Source organism: Coturnix japonica, chromosome 2 (genome assembly GCF_001577835.2).
Source record: "Coturnix japonica isolate 7356 chromosome 2, Coturnix japonica 2.1, whole genome shotgun sequence".
NCBI classification, from domain to species: Eukaryota; Metazoa; Chordata; class Aves; order Galliformes; family Phasianidae; genus Coturnix; species Coturnix japonica.
In genome coordinates, this window is record NC_029517.1 from 11729726 (window position 1) to 11756251 (window position 26526).

General features: G+C 40.0%; 1 protein-coding gene across 8 annotated transcripts in view; it reads right to left on the reverse strand.

The window, feature by feature from the left end:
- CREM (cAMP responsive element modulator) overlaps window positions 1–23078 on the reverse strand; it is a 29478-nt gene extending 6400 nt beyond the window's left edge. The window contains exons 1-5 of one of the 8 annotated variants that reach the window (XM_015853105.2): window positions 18145–18262; window positions 17468–17591; window positions 8335–8426; window positions 8058–8194; window positions 3760–3948 (exon numbers count right to left, since the gene is read on the reverse strand). In XM_015853105.2, the coding sequence (XP_015708591.1) occupies window positions 3760–3948; window positions 8058–8194; window positions 8335–8426; window positions 17468–17591; window positions 18145–18185 (583 nt within the window). In that variant the 5' untranslated portion in view covers window positions 18186–18262. Of the gene's footprint in view, window positions 1–345; window positions 532–660; window positions 751–911; window positions 935–3759; window positions 3949–8057; window positions 8195–8334; window positions 8427–17467; window positions 17592–18144; window positions 18263–22886 lie in introns of those variants that run through there. The other 7 variants (XM_015853106.2, XM_015853107.2, XM_015853109.2 and 4 more) reach the window with 7 other exon arrangements.
- Window positions 23079–26526: the final 3448 nt, after the last annotated feature.

The following is a 26526-nucleotide window of genomic DNA, read 5'->3' on the forward strand; positions in this document are numbered from 1 at the left end:
AAGGCAGCGTCATTTCTACAGAATAAAATACACAATGACAAACACATTAAAGGATTTCAAAGAATGCTGGATTTTTTTTTCAACAGAATCCTCCATCAAACATTAAAGCTTCATTACCTGCATTAAACCGTGCAACAACTCATACACCAATTTCTTCCCCCAAAATGAAAGTGTTAAAATTAGACCGAGTCCCAATACTGCCCAGACAGAGCCGGAATCCATCTGTGCCAGTTGTGAGAGATTAAAGAGTTACAGCAACAAGTTCAAAAGAAAAATGTCACAAACGCCAAGTAAGCACTGCTTAAACAGCCACAATGCCCAGTAAAAGACTAACAAAACGTTTACCTGTTTCATCTCCTGTAACAGCCATGCTCAGCCCCTGCACGCACAGTTCTCCTGCTCCTCTCCCAGAGCTCAGCATGAACTGCTCCAAACTAGCAAGCATGTGCAGGATTACAAGCAAGAGCACTGACATCACAGTGACCTCACTTGCCTACCACTGTCATTAATATGCTCTGTCACTGGAACAGCTCACTGAAACTGCAGCCCAAACAACTGCTGCTTTTCCAGTAAACGTTTTTTTTTTCCCTTCCGTATTTCTGTAAGCCCAGCTTTGTTCTCTTGCCTTCAATTATACATAAAGCTACAGAATGCACTCACCACCACAGAGCTGGCTGGAAAACAAGACCAAGATTCACAGCACCGACCGACAGAAATTAAAAGTGACTCCAGAACTCATAAATGATTCAGAAGGATTAAATCACAATTGGACAGCAAACAGCAACATCTTAAAGAGACACGTGCAATTGTTTTGGTTCGAGCAGCTCCACCAGAAGGCAGAACTCAGACAGCCGTGTGCGGCAGGAGCACCTAACAAGCCGTAACAAACACGTAAATGAAAGGCTACATACAGCTCCTCGGGGGGACACCACAGCCCACTCGTTTCATTGCAATTAAAAGCTTCAGAAGAGACTGAAGAAAGCTCCAGGGATTTCAGATGCTCCATTAGGCAGAACAGTAACCCCGAATAAGGGCAACCCCTTCACCTACCCCTCCTTTTTCAAAAGGAAGTGGAAGGGAACTGGCTGGCTTATGAAAACAAATAAATCAATGAAAAACCACCTCAGCTTTATGAATGCTGTTGCTTCAGACCTGCAGTCCAGGCACTTTTCTGCACACAGAGCATAGCCCACTATTCAAGCCTTTGTCTGTGATAAACTAATTTAGACTGATAATTCATCAGCTGTGGAACGACGCCAAGGACATCAAAAATGAAACCATCAGTGCAATGAAGGATTCTCCTTGTCATTCTGGGACTGCTTCAGTGTCACATGAACAGAACATCAGAACTGAAGCACACAAGAAGTACCAGCCACGGATCTCTCAAATATTTCATGTTATGAAAACACACCTTGATCCCAACAGAATAACATTGGATGCAACTTTCCAAAACTCATTTTCACTAATAATTACACACTTTATTTCCTTCAGCTGGCAGAAAAACCCTGGATCCATCTTAGGAAACCATCAGGACATCAGAACCACCCCATTTTTCCAATGAACATAAATTGGTAGCTAACAAAGTATCACTCAGTGGGATCACTCAGGGATCTCTGCCCTTTTATATTCATCCCTCAATTTAATCACAAGCCCTCAGAGAAATATCAAGCACAGGATGAAGTTGAAAGTTTACTAAGCAGAATGCTGTTTTTCTATTATAATATACGCTATCACCATATCAGGTGTGCAGAGAACTATCAAGTGTATATAACAAATGTTCATAAGTTATATACCTCCATTTCTGACATACCAATCAATGGGACCCGCAGTAAGAACCCACTATCCCATGGTTTCACTCCATCGTGAGTAACTCAGGTTTGTTAATGATATGAGCTCATCAGAACAAGATCTCTCTTAGCTTAAACATTCTCAGTTTTCACACCTTTTTTTTTTAATGTGCTGCAGATGATACCAACACAGTGTATAATAATTTGAAACTCTTACGTTGTTATCATTTCTGAGATCATGCTCACTTACTGTTCCCTCTGATATTTTTTCCTTTATATTTCAAGTAGAATTTTTCTTCAGCGTCAACAACTGTAAGCCTCACTAAAGCATCAGCGTTTGGGCCAAATAAACTCTAGGAAACTCCAGAAACTCTCTGAGCATGAACAGAAAACAAATCAATTCAGTTTTAATTATCTAGAAGCTTCCAGAAACAGACACAGCAGGTATTCAGTAATCATCTCTGAATCCATTTGGAAAGCTTCCATTGCAGGTGAGATACACTCAAAAACGTTCCACTGCCAGTATGGGAAATTTGTATGGAGAAAAAACAGATTTGGGTCTTTAGGTTTTGCTAAGAACGTATTTCTGGTAACACTTAAGGCAGATATAACAACATTGTGCGCACTGTGAAAGCTAACATTTTGTTTCGGGGTTCTTCATATTACGTTTCAGGGTTCTTCATATTACAGTCTTAAAGTTTCCTTGAAATGCTTTTTATAAGTATTAGAAAGACACTGTATTTCAGAAAATAATTAACCAGAGGCAACAGAAAAAATCAGGTTTGGTACACTAGTTGGTACTGTCTCAACAAGTTCAAGTATTTACAAGGTATTAGCTTTACACACTGAACTTCCTTTATAGCATAGAAAGAAAAGACACTTAAAACTTACTCTAAACATCTATACTAGGGTGAAAAAATCCTTAACCTGGACTTCACCACTCATCTCACACTAAAACAAGGTAGGTTTAGATTAGATCAGAGGGAGAAAATCTTTACACAGAGAGCAGTGAGGCACTGGAACTGGTCACCAGTGGAGCTGTGGATGCCCCATCCCTGGAGGTGTTCAAGGCCTGGACTTTGGGCAACCCACTACTAGAGGCAGTGGGTATCCCTAAGAGGTATCCCTGCCCACTGCAAGGAAGTTGGACTAGAAGATTCTATATCCATCTGTATGTAGTCAATGACCCTTATCCACTCCATGAACACATATTTAGCATTTGGTTCCATAGCAACCATTATTTTAGTGTCCCTATACAGAAGACACTGTCTGCATTTCCAAAGTTTCCAGAAAGTAACTTAAAATCACAACTTTGCTTTCCTTGGCATTGGTCAGAATCCAAGATAGGCTTGATTCTTTATCTCCTTCAGCACTTCTGAATGAATGGAAACAGTGAACAGAAAGAAAATCCTAGATAAACTACAGAAAGGTTTAAGAATTCACTGTATTGACATGTACATTTCACAGAACCTAAAAAGTATTCTTCAGGGAGCAAATTACCTTCAAGAGAGGATCTCCTTTTTAATTACAGAGTTAAAAGTTGCAAGGCAATTCTGTCCTGAAAATAGCCCTATAATCTTCCAAGTAACTTCAGAACCTGTGTTGTTCAAAGACTGAAACTGCTGAAAAAAAACCGAAATAGTTTTCTGTACTAAATGAGATACAGTTTGAACTGAGATGATGAGGTTGCAACAGCATCTTTACTTCAATTAAGCATGTCACTTGAAGTCTGGACAAGGAAATGAAAAGCAGAGGGTAATTTTATCCTGTTATTTTCTCCTAATAGCTTTTTTGATCCACAGAAATGGCTGCCTTCCCAAACTCAGTCTCCTTATAAGACTGTCTTCCATGTTGGTATACATAAACGTAAGTATTTCACAGCACAATACCCTGAACACAATATGAAAAGTCTATTCAGAATAAGCATTTTATATGAACAAAAAGAAAAATGCAGTAGACTAATAAACTATACCTTGAACAACAAGTTGGCTTCCAGGGACAAAAAACTGTTGTGTACCATCAGATGACTGTGCTGCATATTGCACAATGGTAGCACCCGGCTGAGGAGCTCCTGAATTCGTCATTGTTAATGTCTGCAGTCCCTGGGCACCATCAGAAGGTGGATTCGAAATCTGGATTGTACCACCTGGAGTTATAGCAACTAAACATAAAAAGAAAAAGGCAGGTTAGGCAATAGAAAGATGTACAACACACTAAAGTGCATTTTCCTTCTGAGAATAAACATGGTTTGCTAAGACAACAGGTTCTCTCCTTGCTTAAAGAGCAATTGTGTTTAAAAAAAATCATTTCTAAAAAGTATATAACCTTAATGCTGACATCCACAAATATAATGCCCGTTATGTAGTGCATGCTGTGTGTCTAACAGGAAAAAAACAACAGAAGCCCACATATTTCCTCTGTATGTTCAGCAATATTAATGGTCCTATGATAGTCTTAATGCAAGGGGGAAAAAAGAGACTAGTAACTCCTAGCCATAAAGAACTGCTGTTTTAAATATTAATATAAAAAGGTTATTTCAAAAAAATCTTTAACAAATCACAACATAAAACAAAGGTCACCTAGAGTAAAGAACAATTCATCTCACACTCACTCTGCCTCCTTTTCCCAGTTTAATTGACAGTTTAGGCCATCAACATTGCTCCAAGGTTTATAGAGCTGTTCAGATTCTTACATAAAAAAAGAAACAGAATGAAGTTCTGTTTCCATGTGGTCAACAATAAGAAAAATACATTTTCCCCATAAGAAAATAATGCTGTGTAATAGGCAGGTTGCTTGGCACAGTTAAATATTCAGACAAACACAAAATTTCCTGTGGTTTGTTAATTGTATGTTCCTCTTGAAATTAGCATTGTTTTCAGAAGAGCAGAAAAAAAGTTCCTGGAACATTTAAAAGAGAACCCAATTCCCAAGAAGCCATGAACATAATTCTCCCCAGAAGGCTACTTAAAACTACAAACACCATCATTGTTTTTGAAGTGGTGTGAGAAACATGACACACAACTACTGATTCAGGACTGATAACTCCTTTGATTTCATGGTCAAGTTGGTGATACTTGATGGTGTCGCTCCTGCATGTTAATCTCAGGGCATCTGACGTGATTTGTTAAATACCCACACAAATTTTAGAGGTGGACAGCTGATACCAGATGATTTGCCTTGACAATCGTGGATTAGTCAACTGTGTCACATATAACTGGATGCACACTACATGCAGGTTCCATAAGGCATAACAAGAAGAGAAATGAATGAGCAAGATGATGCCTTTTTTGCCCTTCAAAGCAAATTCCCCTCTAATTCAGAAAGAGGTTAAATATTTCCTTCTCTTCCAAGACAGGGAAAAGAAACTAGAAGCTGCTCTTTCCCAGTACATTTCCTAATTCTTCAATCATTAAAAATCCATCCTAAGAAAAAATCCAAACAGATGGCAAAATAACTTGTTACTTTCATTTTCCCTGCATTGCCCCTGGAACAACATGAGAAATTGCACAAAGAGGGAGAAAGGAAGGAGGAGGGCAACTGATTCTCACACACACACACACGCACACACACCCCCAGACACCAACTATGCAAATAACTCTTGCATGTTTTGGCCACCAACACAGGCGAAGGAAACCAATTTTTTCCAGTATTGAATAACCAGTATGACTACAGCCATTAGAGTTATTTCGTAGCCAAAACAGGCTACATGGCTTGCATACAAGATAGCACCTTACAAAAAGGTATATATTTTCCTCACAGAAAGATCAACATCCCTGTTGATGGTTGTAATAGGGAAAGATCTTCTATCTAGCTGGTTGTGCCCATCAGCCTGTCTGCTTCCACAAGCCAAAGCCAAGTTCTAAGGAAAATGGTATTTGGCAACCATGGCAACACAGCATTTTGGCTGGTGTAAAATAAGGAAAGAACAGGCATCACTGCTGATAACAGAGACAATATATTTGGTTTTAGGATACATTTACTTATCCGGTTCTTCAAAAAATACTCACTCCATATCTCCAGCCACCAAAATACAGTCAAGACCACATTTTCAGCTATTCTGCCTCTTCTATACAGGAATATGGGAACAGTAGAGAAAAACAAAGAACCAGTAAATTCAGCAACATGTTTTTGTGTTGTTTTGTTGTTTTTTTTAAATCAGGCCACAGTACAGTTCGCTACAGTGACACTGTGAGAGCAGTTCTCCACTGCCACGCACAGCACAAAAAGCTTTATGAACTAAGAAACAATCATGATAAACAGATGGAAAAACTACTAACAGGAAACAAAGGTAAAATAGATACACGTAGCAAGCTCCTGCCTCATATCCAGGCTGAAATCAACTTGGGGACATTGCATTCCGGCACAGTGTCCATGGGTATCACTGATAGCAGTTGCTCAGAATCATGGGCAGCCAACAGCACAGCTGCTTAGAAATGCTGTGGATGTGTGCCTTACAACTGTAAGAACCAGGGGTGAGCAGCCACGCTTTCCAAATCAGGACAGCATCTACCACAAGGAGATGACCAACCTTGTTAGCACTTGAATCCAACCTCAAATCTAAACCTTTCTGACAAGCAGTATCTTTGAGGGCAATGAGCAGCATCTAAGAGTTTGATGTAATTTTTTCCATCAAATATCAAACTAATGAGTTGGATATAAAAGCCACTTCTGGGAAGACAAGGCTCTCAAAATGAATTTTCTCAAAATGATTTTTTTAAGCCAGAACCAGCAGGACCTGGAAGGACTGACATCCTGAAGCAATGTCTCTTTACATTTGAGAACACATTAAATAAATGCTTGTAGAGACCGTTCTCTTAAAAATACTGCCAATATTTTACATCAAAAATCAAGTGTACTGAGTTTTTTTCATTCAGTTTCATTCATTCCCCTGTGTTTGGTCCGTGCTAAAGCTAAAACATCCTTTAATTTAGTAAGTGAGATACAGCTAGTTAAACCACAAGTCTGGTTTCCCAGAGGAATATGTGACTAAGAAATCCAAAGCCCAGAAGATTTGAAGGCTCACTAGAGCATACTGTAAACTCCATAGAACTTTCTTTTTGAGCCTAGAAACAGTGCATATTCTTCTAAAGCTAAACCAAAACCAACCAAACAAAATACCACCAGCGCACACACACACACACACACACACACACACACACACACACACAAATATCTTGATCAAGGGTAGCTGGACTGGATAACTGTCACTTAGCATGGCAAGAAATTCATGGAAAAGAGCACTTCAGATGCTAACAAAGTCCAAGCAACATTACTTTCTATGCAGAAGAGTAGATATATGCAAAGTCTGCTGTCTCAGATATATAAAGACTTCAGTTGTACAAATTAAAAACAGCTGAAGAAAGGTGACTGGCAAATGGCACAGGGGGAGCTGTTCTATCTTCTTTATACTCTGCTGTTAATGTTTTAGTAGATGTCATCTGTTTTCAAAAGACCTTCTCAGAAAACAACACACCTTTTCCAATTTTCCTGTCATTACATGAAAGGAATAATACCTGCATTTCAGGGTGCCTACACAAAGAAAGGTAATTAAAACAAAAAAAAGTAAAAAACTTGAAGGAGCGAAGCATTGTAAAATGAAAAATAAATAAATAAAAAGCTATTAGAAAGGTATCCCTTAGATGATAAATGATTAATCACAAGAACCTATGGGGAGTGAGCTGTGATGTGTTTTAAACACAAACAAAGAAATGAAAAAAGTCAAGATCTATAGAACCGAACAGACTCGGAACTTGATTTTGGATGAAGTATCAAATGTTGAAGACAACAGTTTAGGTTAAAGCTGCAGTTCAGACAGACTTAAAATGTGTCAATAAGAGAGAAAGAAAAAAATTCATACTCCAATCCCACAGTATAAAAAACTACTTCACTAATTGTCATTTTATGAATAGCAATACGCAGCAAATCACGGGACTAAGAGAATGCAGGGATTTATAACACAGCACATTCACAAACAATACAGACCACTGCCAACATCTGGCACACCACCCAGTCTCACCTCCACACTTTTAATGCATAGGAATTCCAGAAGGACTAAATCAAGTAATCAACAAACACTAAAGAGACTAAAGGTTTTTTGCATTCACATAAGGAGAAATTAAATATAAAAAATCAGGATTAATTATAAGTATAGAAGTTGTCTGAGAAGACTGAGATCTCTATTTCATTACAGAGCTTTAAGAACAACAACAGCAACAAAAAAATAGTTCTTATTTTGTTCTGCAACAAAACACAGTATCTTTGCAAACATACTGAATTGCCCCGTGCTAGAATGATACAGGCTGCTTGGCATGGACAATGGAGAAATTCCAGCTCCTTCTTCTTCTGACTTTTCTTCATCAATCTTTGGGATTGCAGGAGTATCTGAAGAGAGTTCATTCAAAATTTTTCTGAAAGAGAAAAAGAAATCATTTTATATATTTCAAATTCCATACCCATGAGACATTAAGTCACTGCCTTTGATCAGATATTTTTTGCTGTTACAAATAAGCTGTTAAAAAACAGCAAAAACAAAATCAAAAGTCCTTACCGGTATGAAGGCCTTCTTGAAAGTATTTCCCTACGTTTCTGAGTCTCAGTTATTTGTTCTGATTCTGCAGAGTCATCCGCAATCGATACTACCTGTAATAGTAAAGTTTCTAATATTCATAACTTCATTTAAAAAAAAAAAAAAAAAAAAGAGTATGAAAATATTTTGCAAACAAAAGTTTATATACCTTTTCTAAATTAGAAATCGCATGATCTATAATGTCTCTTTCTACAGCACATCACCAATTGTGACATTAGCAACACATCAGCACTTGGGTGACATCTCCCATTTGGAAAAAAATAAATAATAATCCATATCACATTTCTTTTGAATGGCATCAAGAGAAGTATTAAATATAGAAGATTTCTTCAAATCTAACAATATTACAGAATTAGTTCGAAATTGAACATTTTAAATACAGAATACTGCATTAATGCACCTTAAATAACAGTATACAATACAGAAGTCTCTTCACAGTCATACCAAATCTATTTAGAAAAGTTGTTTATTTAAATATCCTTTTAGTAAATTACACTTATCAACACATTCATAAAAACAAATACACTCTTTAGCCATACCATGCAAGTTGTACAAACTCCTGACAAGTTCACACTGTCTCATTTTCTCAGTATTTTATTAGCATTATGTTCACAGTTTCCTTTCTCTTAAGTTTACCCAAGAGGGATTAAGGCCTGTGGCTGAATCACACTCTTTGTCAGCAGATACAGTACTACACAAAACAGAAAGTGATTACTGAACAAATAAAGCATGCTTCTCTATTGATATTTTATCTACTTGGAACTATTGGTGATCCAAAACTGAAGCAGGATGGTGACATTTGTGTGAAGTGATCTTTCACATAAAGATAGATAGCTGGCAGTTTCAGACGTGGTGCTGTTTTAAGTTAACAATGAAGAAGCATGACATCAAGCAGGAGTTAAGCAACTAAAAGGCTCAAGGCTTTGACCTGAGTGCAGTGGAGACTTCCCTGCAGCATGTGAAAGACAAAGAAAAGACAACCCTACCAACAGCCCTACCATGATGTGCTGGTGGATCAGTCCTTAAGGCTCTATTGTAAACCTTGACAACCCAGGCACCACTCCACAGCCACAAGCTGGGGCAGCATAATTCAAACACTTTTTAAGCCGCAGAGGAAGGGAAAAAGAACTTGTCCGAGGACAAACAGCAGGAAAACAAGATGTTAGAGGCTTTGAATCTTCTCATTCCATTAATGACCACCACAGTAGTACTTTGGTAGGAGGGTAAGGAAATCACAAGATAGAGGAATCATTTTAATGTAGAAGAAGTGATTTTCTGCAATAAAATTCACAAGTTCCGATTTTTAAGAAGAAATTAGAGAAATGTAATGTCTGTTTGTTCTAATAGCAAGCAATCATGTTTGTAAGGCTTCCAAATGGAAACCATTGCCATTTTTTTCCCAGCCATTAGACAGACTTTTCCAACTTTAACACACCACTCTGCGTTTGAGCAAAAATAACTTTGAGCTCATGCCCAGCTGCCAAAACCTGATACACTGCAGGGGAGAAGCAAGAAGGAAAGTCAAATCTGAATTATGAACATTCCTACAATTAAAACAACAGCAGTAGGACAAAGAACACAGTACAGGTAAGTATTTTTTCATCAAAAAAAAGCAATGGCGTTAACAAGAAAAAATTGTAAATGCCTTCTTGCTTTAAGCTGCAGGTGTCTGAGAGAGAAATCATGCAAGCTTTAGCATCAGCCTCCAGTTTGTATTTGGTTGGTTTTTAATTAAATTGTTACCATCTTCCAAGTCTTCCACTATCTGGCATAGAAAGGACATAAATTAAAACCAGACCATCTGGAGAACATGCCAGGTGGCAGGATAAAGTACTTAAGATGATCATAGGAGGGCCTAGAAACTTTCGTAATGGAGTCCTTCACAAGGCTCTCTTTTTTCCTGCCCCCTCGCTTCCAGTAGGGTCGCATTATTCTCCATTAGCATGCGCGAATGAAAGCAAAGCAAAAATCTGGAACTAATCAATATCAAACAGGACACAGCTTTCCCATTTCTACCCCTTTGGGAAAGGCAAGGTCAAGTTGACACAATGGAACAAACAGTTGATTCCCACTCCCCTAAGACACAACAGCAGTTGGCAAGAGATGCTGGAGAAATTCCTCCCTCTGAGCTCTATTTTTGTATGCATGTCCCAACTATATTGACTTTAAGAAAAGCAATGACAGAAATTGGGAAAGACTACAATGCACTTATTTGCTGAAGTTTATTATTTCACTCTGGCAAATTACAGTTAGAAATAAATCCAGAGAAAAAAAACTACTTTTGAAAATTTCAGTTTGACTTCAAGCTTGACCAAACACGAGTCCTTTGCTATCTACTGAGCCTTGCCATTAGTGAACTAGAATTTCAAAACCTTACTATATCCCATCAGGTACACCTACAATTAAGATGTTGAATACCTGATGAAGGTTTCATTCTTGTTCTCTAGTCTCTAAGGTAAATACACTTACGTATGACTTTTATCTTCTATACTTGAAAGCTACTCTAAAGTTTCAAACATTAGAGGCTGCTTCTCAAGAAGGCTGACAACACATAGGCCTTTTCTTTCACATGTTGCAGTGGCATCTGGTAGAACAGTCCATGTGTAATTTAACTAGTCTCTCTTTGCAGACACCATCAATTTTACTCTCAAGAAGCAATTCAACTTTCACTTCATGATCAGTTTTTAAGAAAACCTGATCAATTCCTACCTATAAGAAAAGCATGAACTGGAGAGGCCTGCCTAAACATTTTTAAACTAGTGCAAAGCTATATTCTCTCCAGTCTTTATCACTATTTAAAAGCTCTGAAAATAATTAATCATTTTAGAGCAGTCTGTTTTCAGCACGTTAAACTGTAACTTTTTGCCAAATAATTGTTTATTTTGAAGCTGCCCTTATTTTTGCTCCTTACAACTATAGGCCCACAAAAAGCAATGCCAGATGATCCAACGGGGCCCGCTAAAGCAACAAAAAATCATTTGAAACTGTTTACTTCCATCACATCCAGATGCTCTCAAAAATACAGCATAAAAGACACTCGTTCATTTTCATTAGAAGCATGATGTCCATAGAATCAAACAAAACAAAACAAAACAAAACAAAAAAAACCAAAAAAAAAAAAAAACAACCTGCAAAATGCACTAAAACAGGTCACGTTATTACACAAACTGCCGTTGCACAAGTTCAGGTTCCGACACACAATTTCTTAAAAGATAAACAGGAAGCACCAAGGAATGGCTACACAATGCCTGTAGTGCTGCTACCAGTTGGCTGTTTGCCATCACGCTGGCCCCCATCCCCCTGTCCTAAAACTATGTGAGTAAACTGCCCAGAATTGGTAGGAATGAATTGACATGGGGCACAAATAGTGAGGAACTAAATACTCTTAAAAACAGAAGAAAAGCAGCTTGCATTTGTTGTGACTGAATGACTGAGGGCTGTGCGGCTTGAATGACATCCTGGCCATGAAGAGTTTGACCAGAAGACAACTGCTGTAGAGATAGATATTGCTGGAGATCCAGCACTTGAAGCAGTTACAGAAACCCACAAATTAACAGCCATGGGGTGTAAGTGACACGTCTGAAGATTTCATTAGAGGTGATACTAAAATAAGTTGTTTCTGATGTCATATCTAAAACAGCTCAAGTGTGTGTACTTATCACACACAGAAATATAGTAGTTTTACCAGTAGGAAATTGGTATCTTCCCAAATCATACTGGAAATTTAAACTGCCCACTACTGAACTGAAAACCTTTTTAATTACTCTTTTCCTCCAGAGACTTCATGTTTTCAATAAAAAAAAACACACCTTAAACTATCACAGATTAAATCTACTGTTGCTAGCATGAACGTTAGGAAGAACCTCAAGTTATGTAACCAAAAATACCATAACTTGTTGAAGTATGTTGCAGTGACAATACAGAGAGCAGAATGCTCTTAGTCTCACATCCAGAACTGTTTTTGCCTTGTTAAGCTAAAAATTTAGTTTCAACTTTTCATCTTGAGATAGATGTCTCAAAGAGATGTGATAGTTTTTCAGATGGGAAGAAAATAAAATATTTAAACAACACATGGAATTCCAAGTTGTTTTAGCTTAGTAAATCCTCTTTACATATTCCACAATATCAAAAAAAAAAAAAAAAAAGCAGAGTTAGAGTACTTTGATATAACAACAAAGGACAGATGAATATTAAGCTTAGCACAGTTGAAGAAAATGTTGGCCTTGCTCTGTTTAGGAATACATCCAAGCCCTCTTCCTGATGACATTTGAGCATTGCCCAGACACACAGCATTGCCCAGCCCACAGCTCTCCATTATCAGTACTGAGCTAAATGTGTTAAGTAGTAAAGAAACAGAGCAGACTAAGAAAGAGCTCAAATTTATGCTACTCCTGTTAAACCCATTAAAACAGATAGAGATACCAAAACGGGAAGCATTATGATTAATCTCAAGTTCTTTGTGATGAAATATCCTGAAACTCCAAGTGAAAAGGAAGAAAGTTACAACTTCCTAAAATCATACAATAGTCTTTTTCAGAGTGAACTACATTAAAAACCCTAATTTCCACATGTACAAGAATAAACCCTACGTCGTATCTAAGATTCTGCTTTTTTCCATTTCCTTTCTCAGCCCCAAAATGTACCTGGTGTGAGTAGCAAAGGTAAAAATTAGTGAGATGGAGAAGAAAAACATGATTAATGTTGATTATGTAAAAGAAAATATATTCATAGAATCATTCTATATATAGAGTTTTGTATTCTATATTCACACTGAAGGTGATTTCTTTTACTTTTTTGAATTCCAAATGCTAAAGAACGTTTTACTCATGACTTTTAAGTCACTTCTTGCCCAGAATACATTCGTTTCTTGAGACAAGAGAAAGTTGTTGTCTACTATCAAGACATGCTACTATCAGGAAGACCAGATGTTGGCTCAAATATCTTGACAAAACAATGTTTCTAGGAAACAGAGACAGGATCTTGTCAGCATTCACTACGTAATCATTCAATTGTTATAGTAAACTGATCATATTTTCAGGAAATAAGACAATTGAGGGCATTTTTAACCCCCAAACGGAAACAATCACTCCTTAACTGGCGTTAAATGGCAACACGTAAATAGAAAAAACAAGCTTCCTAACCACACTATAAAACAAATATTAACATTATCATCAGAAATACATATTTGAGATCCAGAATGTCTTGAATGCTTGAAGATTTGAAGAATATGATCTATTTTGTCTGGCACAGTTGACATTATCCTAAACCCAAGCTTCAAGGAAAGAGCACGAAGCAGTCTAAACAGTCACAGAGCGTGTTAGCTTCTCAAAACATAATGAAGGCAATTCCACTTAACCTTTCAATTTGCATCTCTCAAAGACAGAAGTAATGTGATACAACTCACTAGTGTATCAGAAAGAACATGCAGAGCACAACGCACACAAAGCAGTACAGCATGAACAGTTTATTAGTTTCTGCGTTCAGTACACAATGGGTCAGGCACATATAATCAGGAAGTAAATCAGCACTCAAAATTAAGAAACTCTGCATTCATTTAAAAGCTCCTTATTCAGTCTAACCACAGAGGGAGAAAAAAAACCAAAACCCTCAGCTAATACTCTTAGAATACAGTTTTCAGTATCACAGGATAAATTGTTTTGTTCCTATTAATTCAGATAGGATTAAATGGGGAGTGGAGAGCAAAGGAGGAGGAAAGACAATGCTATCTTTAAACCTGGATCAAACAAAAAGTGGTTTCTTTGTTCATTTCTATTTGATTTGATCGCTGTTTGCTGAGTTTTCACAATCACCTGGAGGTTAGACAGCATGCACATTCATGTTATTGTAGTTCCTATAAACCACACATTAAATTTGGGATTTTTTTTTTCTTGTATTAGGCTTGTTTCCAAGAACAATGACTTAAAAATTCTAACTTCATATTTTCATCTCCTTTGTAAGTGTTAAAAATCTTAAAATAACTTTGATTTACATTTTATTTGGCATTACCTTTAAATTGAACACTCCTGTGTCAGCCAAAATACTTTTGTACTTGGAGGCTGAGTTAAACAGCATTGGCAAAGAAAAAACCAAATCAACGTACCACATTGCTTTCTGACATCAGTGATGAGCAATGCTACCTACGACATCATCCTCCAAGGGATGTCTTGCACTGACTAAAAACAATCCACATGCAATTCAGCAGTGCAGGGGGTGGCAGGGAGGGGGTGAGGGGAGATTAACACATGAAGCACCTGAGCAAACAGCATAAGAGTTATATATCAGCAATAACAAAGAAATTGTAGATGCTGTATTATCCTCTGGGGGTCTGAGCTGTGCTACAGTAGAGTCTAATCGCTTTAACAAATGCCAACTATATATTCTGTTAGAGCAATATGAGTCCATGCTCCAAACGTTCAGAAATTAGTGATCCTTCTTCCAAGAGAGCAGAGAAACAGTAAGCAAAAAGCACCCCCAAAAAGCAAACATGAATTATCTTCACACTGAGGTATGCATTCTTCCTGAGAAGTTACTTATCAGTCCTCTGACTTCAAGATGCACGGTCATTGAACAGCTGTACACGAACACATGAACTGTGTGCCTTCACCCTCTTGTCATTCAAGGGCAGATAACTTTTCTTACTACGAAGCTCACACTCACAGCCTATATTTCATACCTCAAACAAGGCTAGTATGAAGTACAATGCACACAGTTCCATGTCATTTCTGTTGCAGCTACAGAAGCTAAATGCTACAAGGACTCCAGGAATGAAGTACTTTGGGAAAGAAAAGACAGAGCAAGCTCACTGTGAATTCACCTAACAGGAAAGTAAAGGGCTGATCACACAAGCACTGCTGAGCTTCTGTGAGGAAATGCTGAAGACAGGGAAGTTTTGGCTAACTGCAAAGCTAATGCCAATAAGGAAACACTCAGGTGTAAAGAAGTCAAATGACTGCTCCCAGCCGTTTGGGTGGGAGTGTATCCTTTAGGAAGGGCACAACAGTGACAAAGCTAGTTTTGTAATGCTACCATATCTACTTTGAAAAATGCCCTGGGCTTGCACTTGGCAGGCTGGATTTAAAACTATATTCACAATCATGTAGCAAGCTTCCATAGGGCTCAGTCTCCTGAGAGGAAGATTTGACCCACAGTGAGGTGCTGAGACCTGCAAGGAGGGTGCCCTTGAAATGCTAAACCTGAGCAGTCCCAGCTTGCAATGGCTGTGCACTCCATGCATCAGAAAAGTCCCACTAATCCCTGCGACAGCAGTTCTCACATTGTAAATCCTGACCTGAGTCTGGTTCACGGCCAGAACTGTGAGGTCAACAGACAATATTTCAGATCAAGGCAGCAAGCGCAGCTCTAATAATAGACAGAATACGACAAATGCAAGAAGTGAGAAAAAGAACACACCAAGGATGCAGAACTAATGGGAAAAAATAAAAATAAAAATAAAAATAAAAATAAAAATAAAAATAAAAATAAAATAGAAAACAGAACTGTAAGTACTTTATTAAAATTGAAAAAAATTTAAGTACATTCCTCTTCCATTCTTATACGTACTATGTTTGTGTAGCTGAGCACAAGAAAACAAACAGTGCAATACAGCTTCTAGAAATACTGCACATGGAACATTAATTTCTCTTTAAACAACAACGTAGCTGTTGCAAGTTTGACTACCATCAATGTTACAAGGATATTTTATTTCAAATCAATTTGCTTTGTTTAAAAGCAGCCTTATGTAAATCAGTATCTATGCACATAAGACAGAAGCCATGGAGCCTATGTGAAAAGAAGATGAGAAATTTTCCAGCTCACACATCTGTTCTCTACCAAAAGCATGAAGCTTTCTGTATCAAACAGCTTCCAAAGGCAACCAGATTCCTGCACAGCTGCAAGCTCAGCTCAGCTCTTCAGGCCTTATAACCAAAGTGAGGAACAAGCAAGTATAAACTCTGGACTGCTCTCCTGACTCTTCAAACTGAAACACACTCTGTATGCTCTGTTTTGCTTGTAATTGACAGAGATTCAGCAGTGCTTCCAGATGTATTAGCTTTAACTGAAAGACATAAGGCCCATGCATGGAATGACAGTCATTGGTTACTGCTGTGCAGTGCTCTAGTACCGAGATACCACCTGAGATGACATAATGATTTGCATGTGAGATCTATTGTTAAAATACAACATTTGACCTCACCTACCAAAGAAGGACAAAATGAAGGGGGCTATATTCTCTCCTGAAAATAAACCTATAACATAAGTCTAGGACCTAACATACCACGTATGCGACACAAAATGATGGAGCCCCTTGCTGGAAATATATTACTAACTTCTAAATTCTGATGTGGAAGAAATTCCCTAAGATGGTTTTGATTGTTTCCATTTTAAATGAGTTCCTTTATTTCACAAAGGTTTTTGGAGGTTCTTCTAAGGGTTCCACACAGCAGCCCAAAGCTGTAAGGCTTAGCACTGCCAAGAATGTCCTCAGGTTCAAGCACTGAAACTTTCAGTGCTTATTTTTAATGATTGAAAATTGTTGCACCTCTTCTACCAAAGAAAAATCCAGGTAAAATTACTATGTAGAACACGTACATGTTAGAAATCCAGACAATGGCATCAGATGCACAGAGATGAAACAGAACAAGTATAAATTAAAATTATATGTGCAAGATGAAATACATTCTATACAAAAATCTAGAAAGAACTATGGCTATTTTTATTACTTTTTCATTATACAACCCATCTTCAAAATACATGTTTCTGCTGTTTGGTCTTTAGACCATCTCAGCTCCTCAGGACCCTACATCTTAAATAAAAATAATCTTCTGAGAAAGGTGAAAAATATGCCTAATGATCATTTTGAGAAGCGCAGGCTCCTAAAAGTGTTACCTTCAAAAGCCCTGATGTAGTACTAGCTCTTGGTTAAGTACAGCAGGCACTGTTTTCAGTACACATTTGCTGTTTTTCCCATCTAATCACAAGACTTATAGAATGTGAGAACTTCAAGTTGGATTTTTTTGCAGTCAGCAATAAAAAACCCTACCAGTTCTGGATGTCACTTTGTTGACTGTTCCCAGCTTTCCACACTCCAACTTACCTGAGATACTGCGGAAATCTCATGTTTGTCTGGCTGACTGCGACTGTGAACAGCGTCTCTATCTGGCATAGAATCCACTGCGTTATCATCCTGTTGCGATTCAACCATTTCCATGGTCATCCGTCTAAAATTAAGTACACACGTAGATAAATATATGTATGCATACATAAACATTGCTATGGGTATATCGGGCATCTAGGTAGAAAAGAGCAATGCCAGACTATTTTATACTTGGAGCAAGAAACTAACAGAAAATACATAATCTCTCTCAAAATTATTGGATTAACGAAAGTCTCTTCTTTCAATTTAACCATACTAAAATCTTCATTTATACAGCCATGAACTCTCAAACATGTCCTTTGAAAGCTGCAAGGCTCCAACAGCAGCCAGCACTACCTGCAGTAGGTACCTCATGCCTCACACCTCCCAACAAACACAGCTCGAGCTGACTGGTGCTGGCAAAGCCTCCTAAAGGGCTCCTGAGAGACTGAACCCAGCCTGGGATTTCTGCTTGAACCATCCATAAAAAACTCGTGGTTCAAGAACCTCACCCACTCTTCCTGTGCTTTTAAAAGGAGAGCAAGTTTCAAAGCTGAATGAATAACACTCTGACCCTCAATTCAAATTACAAGTTTAAACCCAATCAGGAAAGCTTCTAAATATATCATATTGGTTACCTCCTGGTCATTTTATCGAGTTTCTCGTCATACTTAGTCATAATGGAAGAGATGTGCGTCTTAAAACCAAGGTTCTCTTGGGCTCCCTCTCTGCACTGAAGTGTAACACTGAGCAAGTGACGTCACAAGAATCACCATGGCAGCAGCGCAAGTTACAAACAGAATCAAGAGCCAGGGTGTAGACATGCAGACCACACAGCACGGCCCATTGATGCGCTCCCCACTGCATGCTGTGTTAGTGAAGGAATTAAGATGATGAAAGGAAGACACGATATAGTTATGGTTTTAAGAGGCAGAAAATCTAGCTTCATGAGTTTGGATCAGATGGGTTCAGTCACGGGGCAACCCAGTGGAACTCAAAATTCAACTGTTTCAACCATCTGGTAGCTACTGAGGTTTCTTCCATAAACTGAGACAGGGTATAGACCAAGAAAGGGCACTGTTAAGAGCCCAAAACTGAGGCTTCTGAATAGTCCCATAAGTTAAAAGTTAATGGCATAATATCAAACTAAACAAACTCAACCCCTTTTATGACAAGAAAGCATTGGTTTTATCTGCACAGTAACGTGTGATCACACAGGTCAGAAAGGAATACAGCTAAATGATAGAGAAGCACATTGCTAACTTGCTTCCCTCTCACGGTACTTTGCTGTCCACATTTAACAGCTTCTTTGCCAAGAGGAGCTTCAGTGTCAGCACTTGAACTTGCTGGGGCACTTCAGTCAATAGAAATTATGTGTTCTAGGCCAGTATCAGTTCAGGTAAAATTATTAATACAATGCTTCATCTTTCAACATTCCTGTCTTCTTAGTTATCACTGATTAATTCTATACAATCTAATACAATCTAATTAAAGAACTACTAAAATTCATCAAATTAAGCAACTTGGGGAAGAATATTTTCTCCAAGTTTTCCACTGTAATTTTTCATAGCAAGATGTTTATCTTATTACATCGTTCCATTTTTAGATATGTATTCAACACAACAAAGAAAGAGCAGAAGCGTCCCTGGGACTGGGAACATTCACACAAGCACACAAGCTCTATCCGGCTCATCTAAGAATGCCTCCATAAGCTTTAGAACAGCTCACACACCAAGGAAGATTAAAAAACGCATGTGGGCTGTCACCACATTCATTGCAATCTCTTCCTATAGGCAGGAATACAGTCAGAATTAATTCACTTTATATGGGCCATGAAGTATTTTGTTATCCAAAACCATCTGCCACAGATAACCTAATGCTGGGGGAACAAAATAACAAAGATATTACACACGTACACATACACAAATAACAAGAAAACACAAGTATTTTCATCTCACTGAAAACACAGATCTTTACCTGTCAAGAGCCAGCCTTCATTTTGTGAAACCTAGGCTTTATTTTCTTAGTGTTAACTTAAGGTCCTGCAATCAGTAGGGGATTACAAAAATGTTTTACTTTACTACTATCAGCATCTCCCTCCCAAAGCTCTTCCAGCTGCTGCAGTTCAGTAACTGCAACTAATAGTATGGAAACAGCATCAGCACAGCCAGTATAGCACAGGGAACGGACTGTATTTTGTAAGATTATATACATGCTCTCATAAGCTCCCAGATGCCTGCAACTTCAGCTGCATAGGTTTTTTATTTCCTATACTATCTTGTATAGCATTTAACCATGAATACATTGAAGTGGGGGTGGATCACGATTATGTTTTACTAAACCAACAGTAATACCGACTGCTGTAGGAAAAGTACTGATATCATTCAGAAACTACAGTTCCATGCACCTGTCACATTCAATCCCTTTGTATTCAAAAAGAATAAATCTGTTAGAATTTTCCTAGTTTCAGAGTAAAGGAAAAAACAATCTTCTGTCAAACACTTTGAATACTTTGTGTAGGTGTGTCAGAGTTGTTTTACATCATATGTCTAAATTATGTAGTAAAGTCTGTTCTATGTATAATATTGTAACCTTTTTCCTCTTTTAAAGTGAAACTAAGCAAACAATTGGTTTTAAAGGATATGGTACTCACCATATCCACAATGTGCTTTCCTATATTACAGAATCACGCAAAATAGCAGGGGTTAGAAGGGACCTCAAGAAATCATTGAGTCCAACCCCCCTGCTAAAGCAGGTACCCTATAATAGGTCACATTAGTAGGTGTCCAGACAGGCCTAGAAGATCTCCAAAGGAGGAGACTCCACCTCTCTGGGTTGGCTGTTCCAGTGCTCCGTCATCCTCACCATAAAGAAGTTCATCTGCATGCTAGTATTGATCTTCCTAAGTTCAAGTTTTAGGCCATGGTTCCTTGTCTTATTGCTATGCATCACATACAAGCTTTAATCCCATAGTCAGCATTAATACATTGATTTCTTACATATTCTACCTTGGTTGTTTACCATCACTGAGAAGTAAATTTAGGTATTAGACTGGATTCTTTAAAAATTAATAAACAAGATATATTCCATTAATAAACAAGATATATTCCACCAACCCTTCAAAGCAACACACACATACTCCTAAAAAAAAAATAAGCTGTGAACTGGGTAGTAACACTGAGTAACACTTTCATGTGGATCAATACATACTACAGTCACCAATGTAAACGTGACCAATGCACAGCAGCTCGGGCCAGGTAAACACTGATTAAGATGCAAACTTAACACACCAAAAGCTCCTCCAGCTGCTAAAAGCAGCACCACCCATGGGTCAATATCAGCACTGGAGTTAAAGGAAAACATAGGGAACTGGAAGTCATTTACCTCAAGAGGTGTGAACCTTTTAGCACTTTTTGTCCACAGATCAAAGGACAAGGAGAACATCTTATCAAGACATATTCTTTTGTAATAGAGATCACAAAAAAAATCACTTTACTCCACACCAACACTGTTGTTAGCTTGACGTCAATGAATATAGTGAGTATTTAATGTCTGTTGGTGAAATCTAAATGTAAGAGCCAAGTGGACTAGAACTCTGCATGTATGACTTTCTAATTAAATACCCAGAGACGTCTGAAAAATAACTTCTTTATTTCAACAGCACTTTATACATCAGAGATGGCTTACAAAGGAAATGATGTGAGCCTAAAAAATGCATTCTGACCTTCCTTTGAGTATCTCTTTGAGGGCTTTTAATCACAGGGAAGTGACTGGAAAGTAAGGATGTGAATATACACACACCTGTTTTGCACTTAGTGGTGACCCCACAGCAAGTGCAGGAACACTCGCAGTGCTCTCATTTCAGAACCCTGCTGCTTTTAAGTACTAAAGCCTGGAACCCAGTTTGCTGCTGTGCTTTGTGGGGACCACAGGTGGAACTGAGTGCTCACAGTGCAACACTGCACACGGAGGTGGTGGGGTCACCAGCACTGGAGGTGTTCAATAAACGCAGAGATGTCGTGCTATGGGACGTGGCTGCTGGGCATGGTGGGGCCAGGCTGACAGCTGGACTAGATGATTTTAGTGGTCTTCAACACGGCAACACTTTCAACACAGCAAAGTGCGAGGTTTTGCACTTGGGCCGGAAGAACCCCAGGCACCTGTACAGGCTGGGAGGAGTGGTTCTTGAGAGCAGCTTGGCAGAGAAAGACCTGGGGGTCCTGATGGATGAAAGACTCAACATGAGCCAGCAGTGCGCTCTGGCAGCCCGGAAAGCAAATGGGATCCTGGGCTCCATCAGGAGAGGAGTGGCCAGCAGGGATAGGGAGGTGATTGTCCCTCTCTGCTCTTGTGAGGCCCCATCTGGAGTACTGTGTCCAGGTGTGGAGCCCTCTCGCGGTACAAAAAAGAATGGAGACTTTTGAAAGGGTCCAGAGGAGGGCCACAAAGATGATCAGGGGCGTGGAGCACCTCCCCTATGAGGACAGGCTGAGGGAGTTGGGTTTGTTCAGCCTAGAGAGAGAAGGTTGTGGGGTGACCTCATTGCAGCCTTTCAATACCTGAAGGGAACTTACTCCCAGGAGGGGAGTAAACTCTTTGAAAGGGCTGACAATAGCAGGACACAGGGAAATGGTTTTAAGTTAAAAGAGGAAGATTTAGGTTGGATGTCAGGGGAAGTTCTTCACTAGGAGAGTGGTTAGGCCCTGGAACAGGCTGCCCAGGGAGGTTGTGGATGCCCCGTCCTTGGAGGTGTTTCAAAACCAGGTTGGACAGGGCCCTGGGCAACCTGATCTAGTAAAGGTGTATGTTTGGGGCCCTCGTGCAGGCAGGGGGGTTGGAACTACATGATCCTTGAGGTCCCTTCCAACCCGGGTCATTCTGTGATTCTGTGTGATTCTGTCTTTTACAACCTTAACTATTCAGCGTCTTTCCTGTGGCTGTAAGCACGAGCACGCTCCCTGTCACCTCAGCATCCAGATACAGAAGCAGCAGATCGCTTACAACCTAATATCAGCGTAATCACTCAAGCGCTACAGGACACACGCAGCCTGGCTGCCCGTTCCCCGCCCAGCGTTACCGGCGGGCACGGAACGAGAGCCCAGAGGCAGCTGGTTCGCACGGCAGCGCGGTGTCCCCTCTGTGCCGCCCGGCGGAGCTGCGCTATGGGTCGGACGGGGCAGACGCAGCCCTGGCCGCACGGATCTCGCTCTCCCGGCGGCTCCGGGGACGCGCCGCCCCCGCCCCCTGGTGCGCGCCCCCGCCGGCGCAGCCCCTCCATCCCCCGTCCGGCCCCTGCGCGCTGCTGTGCGCGCCGCCCCGCCGCCGGCCCGCAGGGGGTCGGGCTGCGCGCACACGTGTCCCCGCCCCCTCCCGCACTCACCCGCCGCCCTGTACGTGCTGCCCCCGTCACAGGGGGTGGGGGGGATCGGGCCGGGCGGAGCCGCGCGTCGCTCTCACGTCAGCGCTGATGCAGCCGCGCCGCCGCGGGGGCGCTGAGGAAATGGCGTCTGCGGCGACTCCCAGCCCCAGGGGCCGCGGAAGGAGGCGGAGCTCGAGCGCAGGCGGAGGCGCCGAGTGGCCGCGGGGCTCCCAACGGCCGCCAACCGCCGCCGCGCGCCCTGCGGCTGCTGCCCGGATTGGCCGCGGGGCGGGACGAGCCCTTGGCTGCGGGCGGGGCCTCGCGCTGCGCTCGGGGCGCCGCCATTATGTGGGGCCGGGGGCCGCGTCGGGGCTTTGGGCGGAGGCTGCTTGACGCGCGATAGCCGGGTGTGGTGCCGGAGATAAGGGCGGGTGGCCGCAGTGCTCCTGTGGGCGGCCGCCATAGTGGCCCGACCGCGGGACGTGGTGCTGACACACAACGCTGCCGTTCCCTCGGCGGTGCCGGAGCCCAGAGGCCCGGGGACCTGACGTGACCCCTCTGTTACACTGTTATACCTGCTCTGTTATACCTGCTCTGTTATACCTGCTGCCGTCCGGTGTCAGACATTACACTACAGACTAGCTTCGATATGTCCGTACATCAATCACAATGTATTCTGAAGTTACATATTTACCATGCTTTGTTACTTTCTGTGAAAAACTATATGCCTGTATTCCAAGGAAGGAAGCAAAGCACAGGTTATGTCGAGTCGTTGCAGCTGAAGAATTGGAGGATATGTCTGTCAGAGCCGGTGGTGTGTCCACCTATGTTAAATATTTGGCCTTGGTCGTAGAGTGGAAAGAAACTAAATATTGATTTCCTGTGTCGGAATAAACAACCCAAAAAACTCTTATCTCTGACTTGGTGAAAAGTGAATTACGTTTATCTGCAAATTACGTTTATCCTTTGACCACAGAAGTCTGTTAATTTGCCTCATAGAAGCTATTTAGCACAGCTATCAAAGCCACAACGCAGTGCAAAGAATATGTTTTTGTGTCCTGGTGTTGGTGAGAGCTTTCAGTTTACATTCTCCGTTTCCTCGCTGAGGTATTGAACAGCAGCCCCTTCCTGTTTTGAGTTCTGTTTCCTTCCTTCTGATTGTTGCATATATTTTTATGTGTCTTCTCAGTTTTAAATAGTTGTTCTTCCCACAGTTAATAGTCCTCTGCTATTGTAGCTAACCCGTAAGGCATGACTTATGAACATTCCTAAGAAGATATGGAAGCCCCTGGTGAATTAGAATCCACCTCGGAGGATAATAACGTAATCACATGAGTAAAAATAGTGTGAATAAATGTGCTGATGCCTTTGGAATAAATTGTTTTAAGTTTACATTTTCTAAATAAGAAATTGAAAAATCAAGCTTCAGTCTGAGAAACATCTGGTCAGAGGACTGAGTGAGCTGGCAAAGGGATTTAGTCTTTGAGATATAAAGGTGATTACTTCAGCTCTGGAATAATTGGCATGGCTTACTGAGGCTGGTAGCGTTCTGCCCAGGGTGAGTCTGCCCGGCGGTGAGGGGTTGGAGGGGGAAGGTGAGAGTTGGGTCACTCTCACTGCGTCAGGGTAGTAATGGTGATGGTGAATTCTAGAGAATGTTACTTAGCTTTGAGGTGAAGTTTAATTTAGAGAATGCTTCCAGAGGGAAAAGGGAATAAAAAGCAGGTAATATTGGTCTTCACTGATGTATAATGAATAAGAAATATTGTGTCATTTCTGAGACATCATTTTCTATATTAAAATCAAGAACATTCTATTGATTCAAGTCCACTGATAGTTTCCTCAGTTTTCTTTTAGAGAACTTAGTTAAAAACCTGTCTCTCAATTAGTTTATCTAATATACATATTTTTTATTATATGTATATATATATATATATATATGTAAAATAAATTGTTAACTGTAAGTTTTGTCATTACAGTATACTAGATTTCATACTCTTTACCTCTTGCCTAACGTGTTGTTTCATGCAGGCCATCCTGTTGCATCCTGAGGGTATTGGTTACTTCTGGCTTACATGCTTGCAAAATAAGTTGTGAAAACAATGGCTTTGTGTTGTGACCGCACTTCCCAGTAATCACAGTGGAGGTCCTGCACTTGCCTTTCTGTTCCTTCAGAGGCAAAGAGTACAGGTAGAGATCTTTAACAACTTGAACGGTCCATTTACAGATCCATGGTACAATTCAGTTTTGGCAATTTGTGGAACCATAGAATGATTTGATTTGGAAGAGATCTTAAAGACCATCTAGCATTTACCACATGCAGGGACACCTACAGCTCGATCAGGCTGCCCAGGATTCCATTTAACCTGGCCTTGAACATTTCCAGAGATGGGGCATCCACAGCTTCTCTGGCACAGCCTGTTCAAGGGCCTCACCACCCACCCTCATTGTGAAGAATTTATTTCGTATACCTAGTTGTCCTCTCCCCTCTTTTATTTCAAAGCCAATTCTCCTTGTCCTACCATGGGACTCCACGATAACTCCCTGATAAAGAGTTCCTCCCTAATCTCTTCTAGGTTTATGTATTCATGAGGGAACTAATTTGTTACCTATGACAATTAATGTAAGCATGTGATCTTTAAGGAGACAGAGATGTAGAACCTATTGCATCATGGTTAGACAGTCCTAATGGTGAGCTTCATTAAGTGTTATAGGAAAATAAATTTGTTTGTAATTATTTCTGGTGTAATAAACTACCTATGACTTATTATCTTCTTAATAAAAATAACAGGTAGGACATTTCAGAGATGAACTCAGTAAAAGTGGGGTTTTCTGTGTGTGTGTGTGTATTTTTTTGTGTTTCATTTTTGGTTGTTTTTAACCTTAAAGCTAAATTGCACCCGTCCTTAATTTTTAGGATGTGTAGGTGTGGAATGGGCTGAGAAGAGATGCAGGTAATGCATCAAATTAGTGGAATTTGATGAAAAGATGAAAAAATTAACAAGAAAAAAAAAATAAACTATCAGTCAAGAGGGCAATGGTGAAAGCATTATTTATAAAGCAAAACTATTAAATAAAATATTTAGATTAGAATGCCAATCTATTTTTGTCAGCCTGATCTACATAACCTTCAAATATCTTGGATGTAGTCAGAAAGAAATCTACAAATGATATAAGCAGCACAACCCTTCTCCTGACTTTACTTATGTCATGACACTCTCTGTACTGTTTTACAAGAAAACTATGTGTCTCTGAAACTCTCCCTTTAAAAATCCTGTTTGGATGATAAGTGTGAAGGTCAGATATGTGAAAGCAGTTGATATCATGAAATACGTAGGTGGTGTTCATACTGACATCACATGCACCGGTGATGTATTTACATTCCTTGCAAAGTACGTCATGATTCTTTCAGTGTCAGTGCCGACTGAAGTCATTCCAATTCCTTGCTCATACATTAACCCCTCAGTCAAGGTAGTACTTCTCTTAGAACAACTTAGGAATTCATCCAGGCCAAAAGCAACTCTTTTTTTATCTTGATATTCCATTTCTAACTCAGATTACTTCCCACACAGGGTTCTATGTTGCCTCGGCATGACTGAGGTGGTGGAAATGCAATGCCAAAAGCAAATGGAGCTGGCACTGAGTTACAGTACTGAAGGAA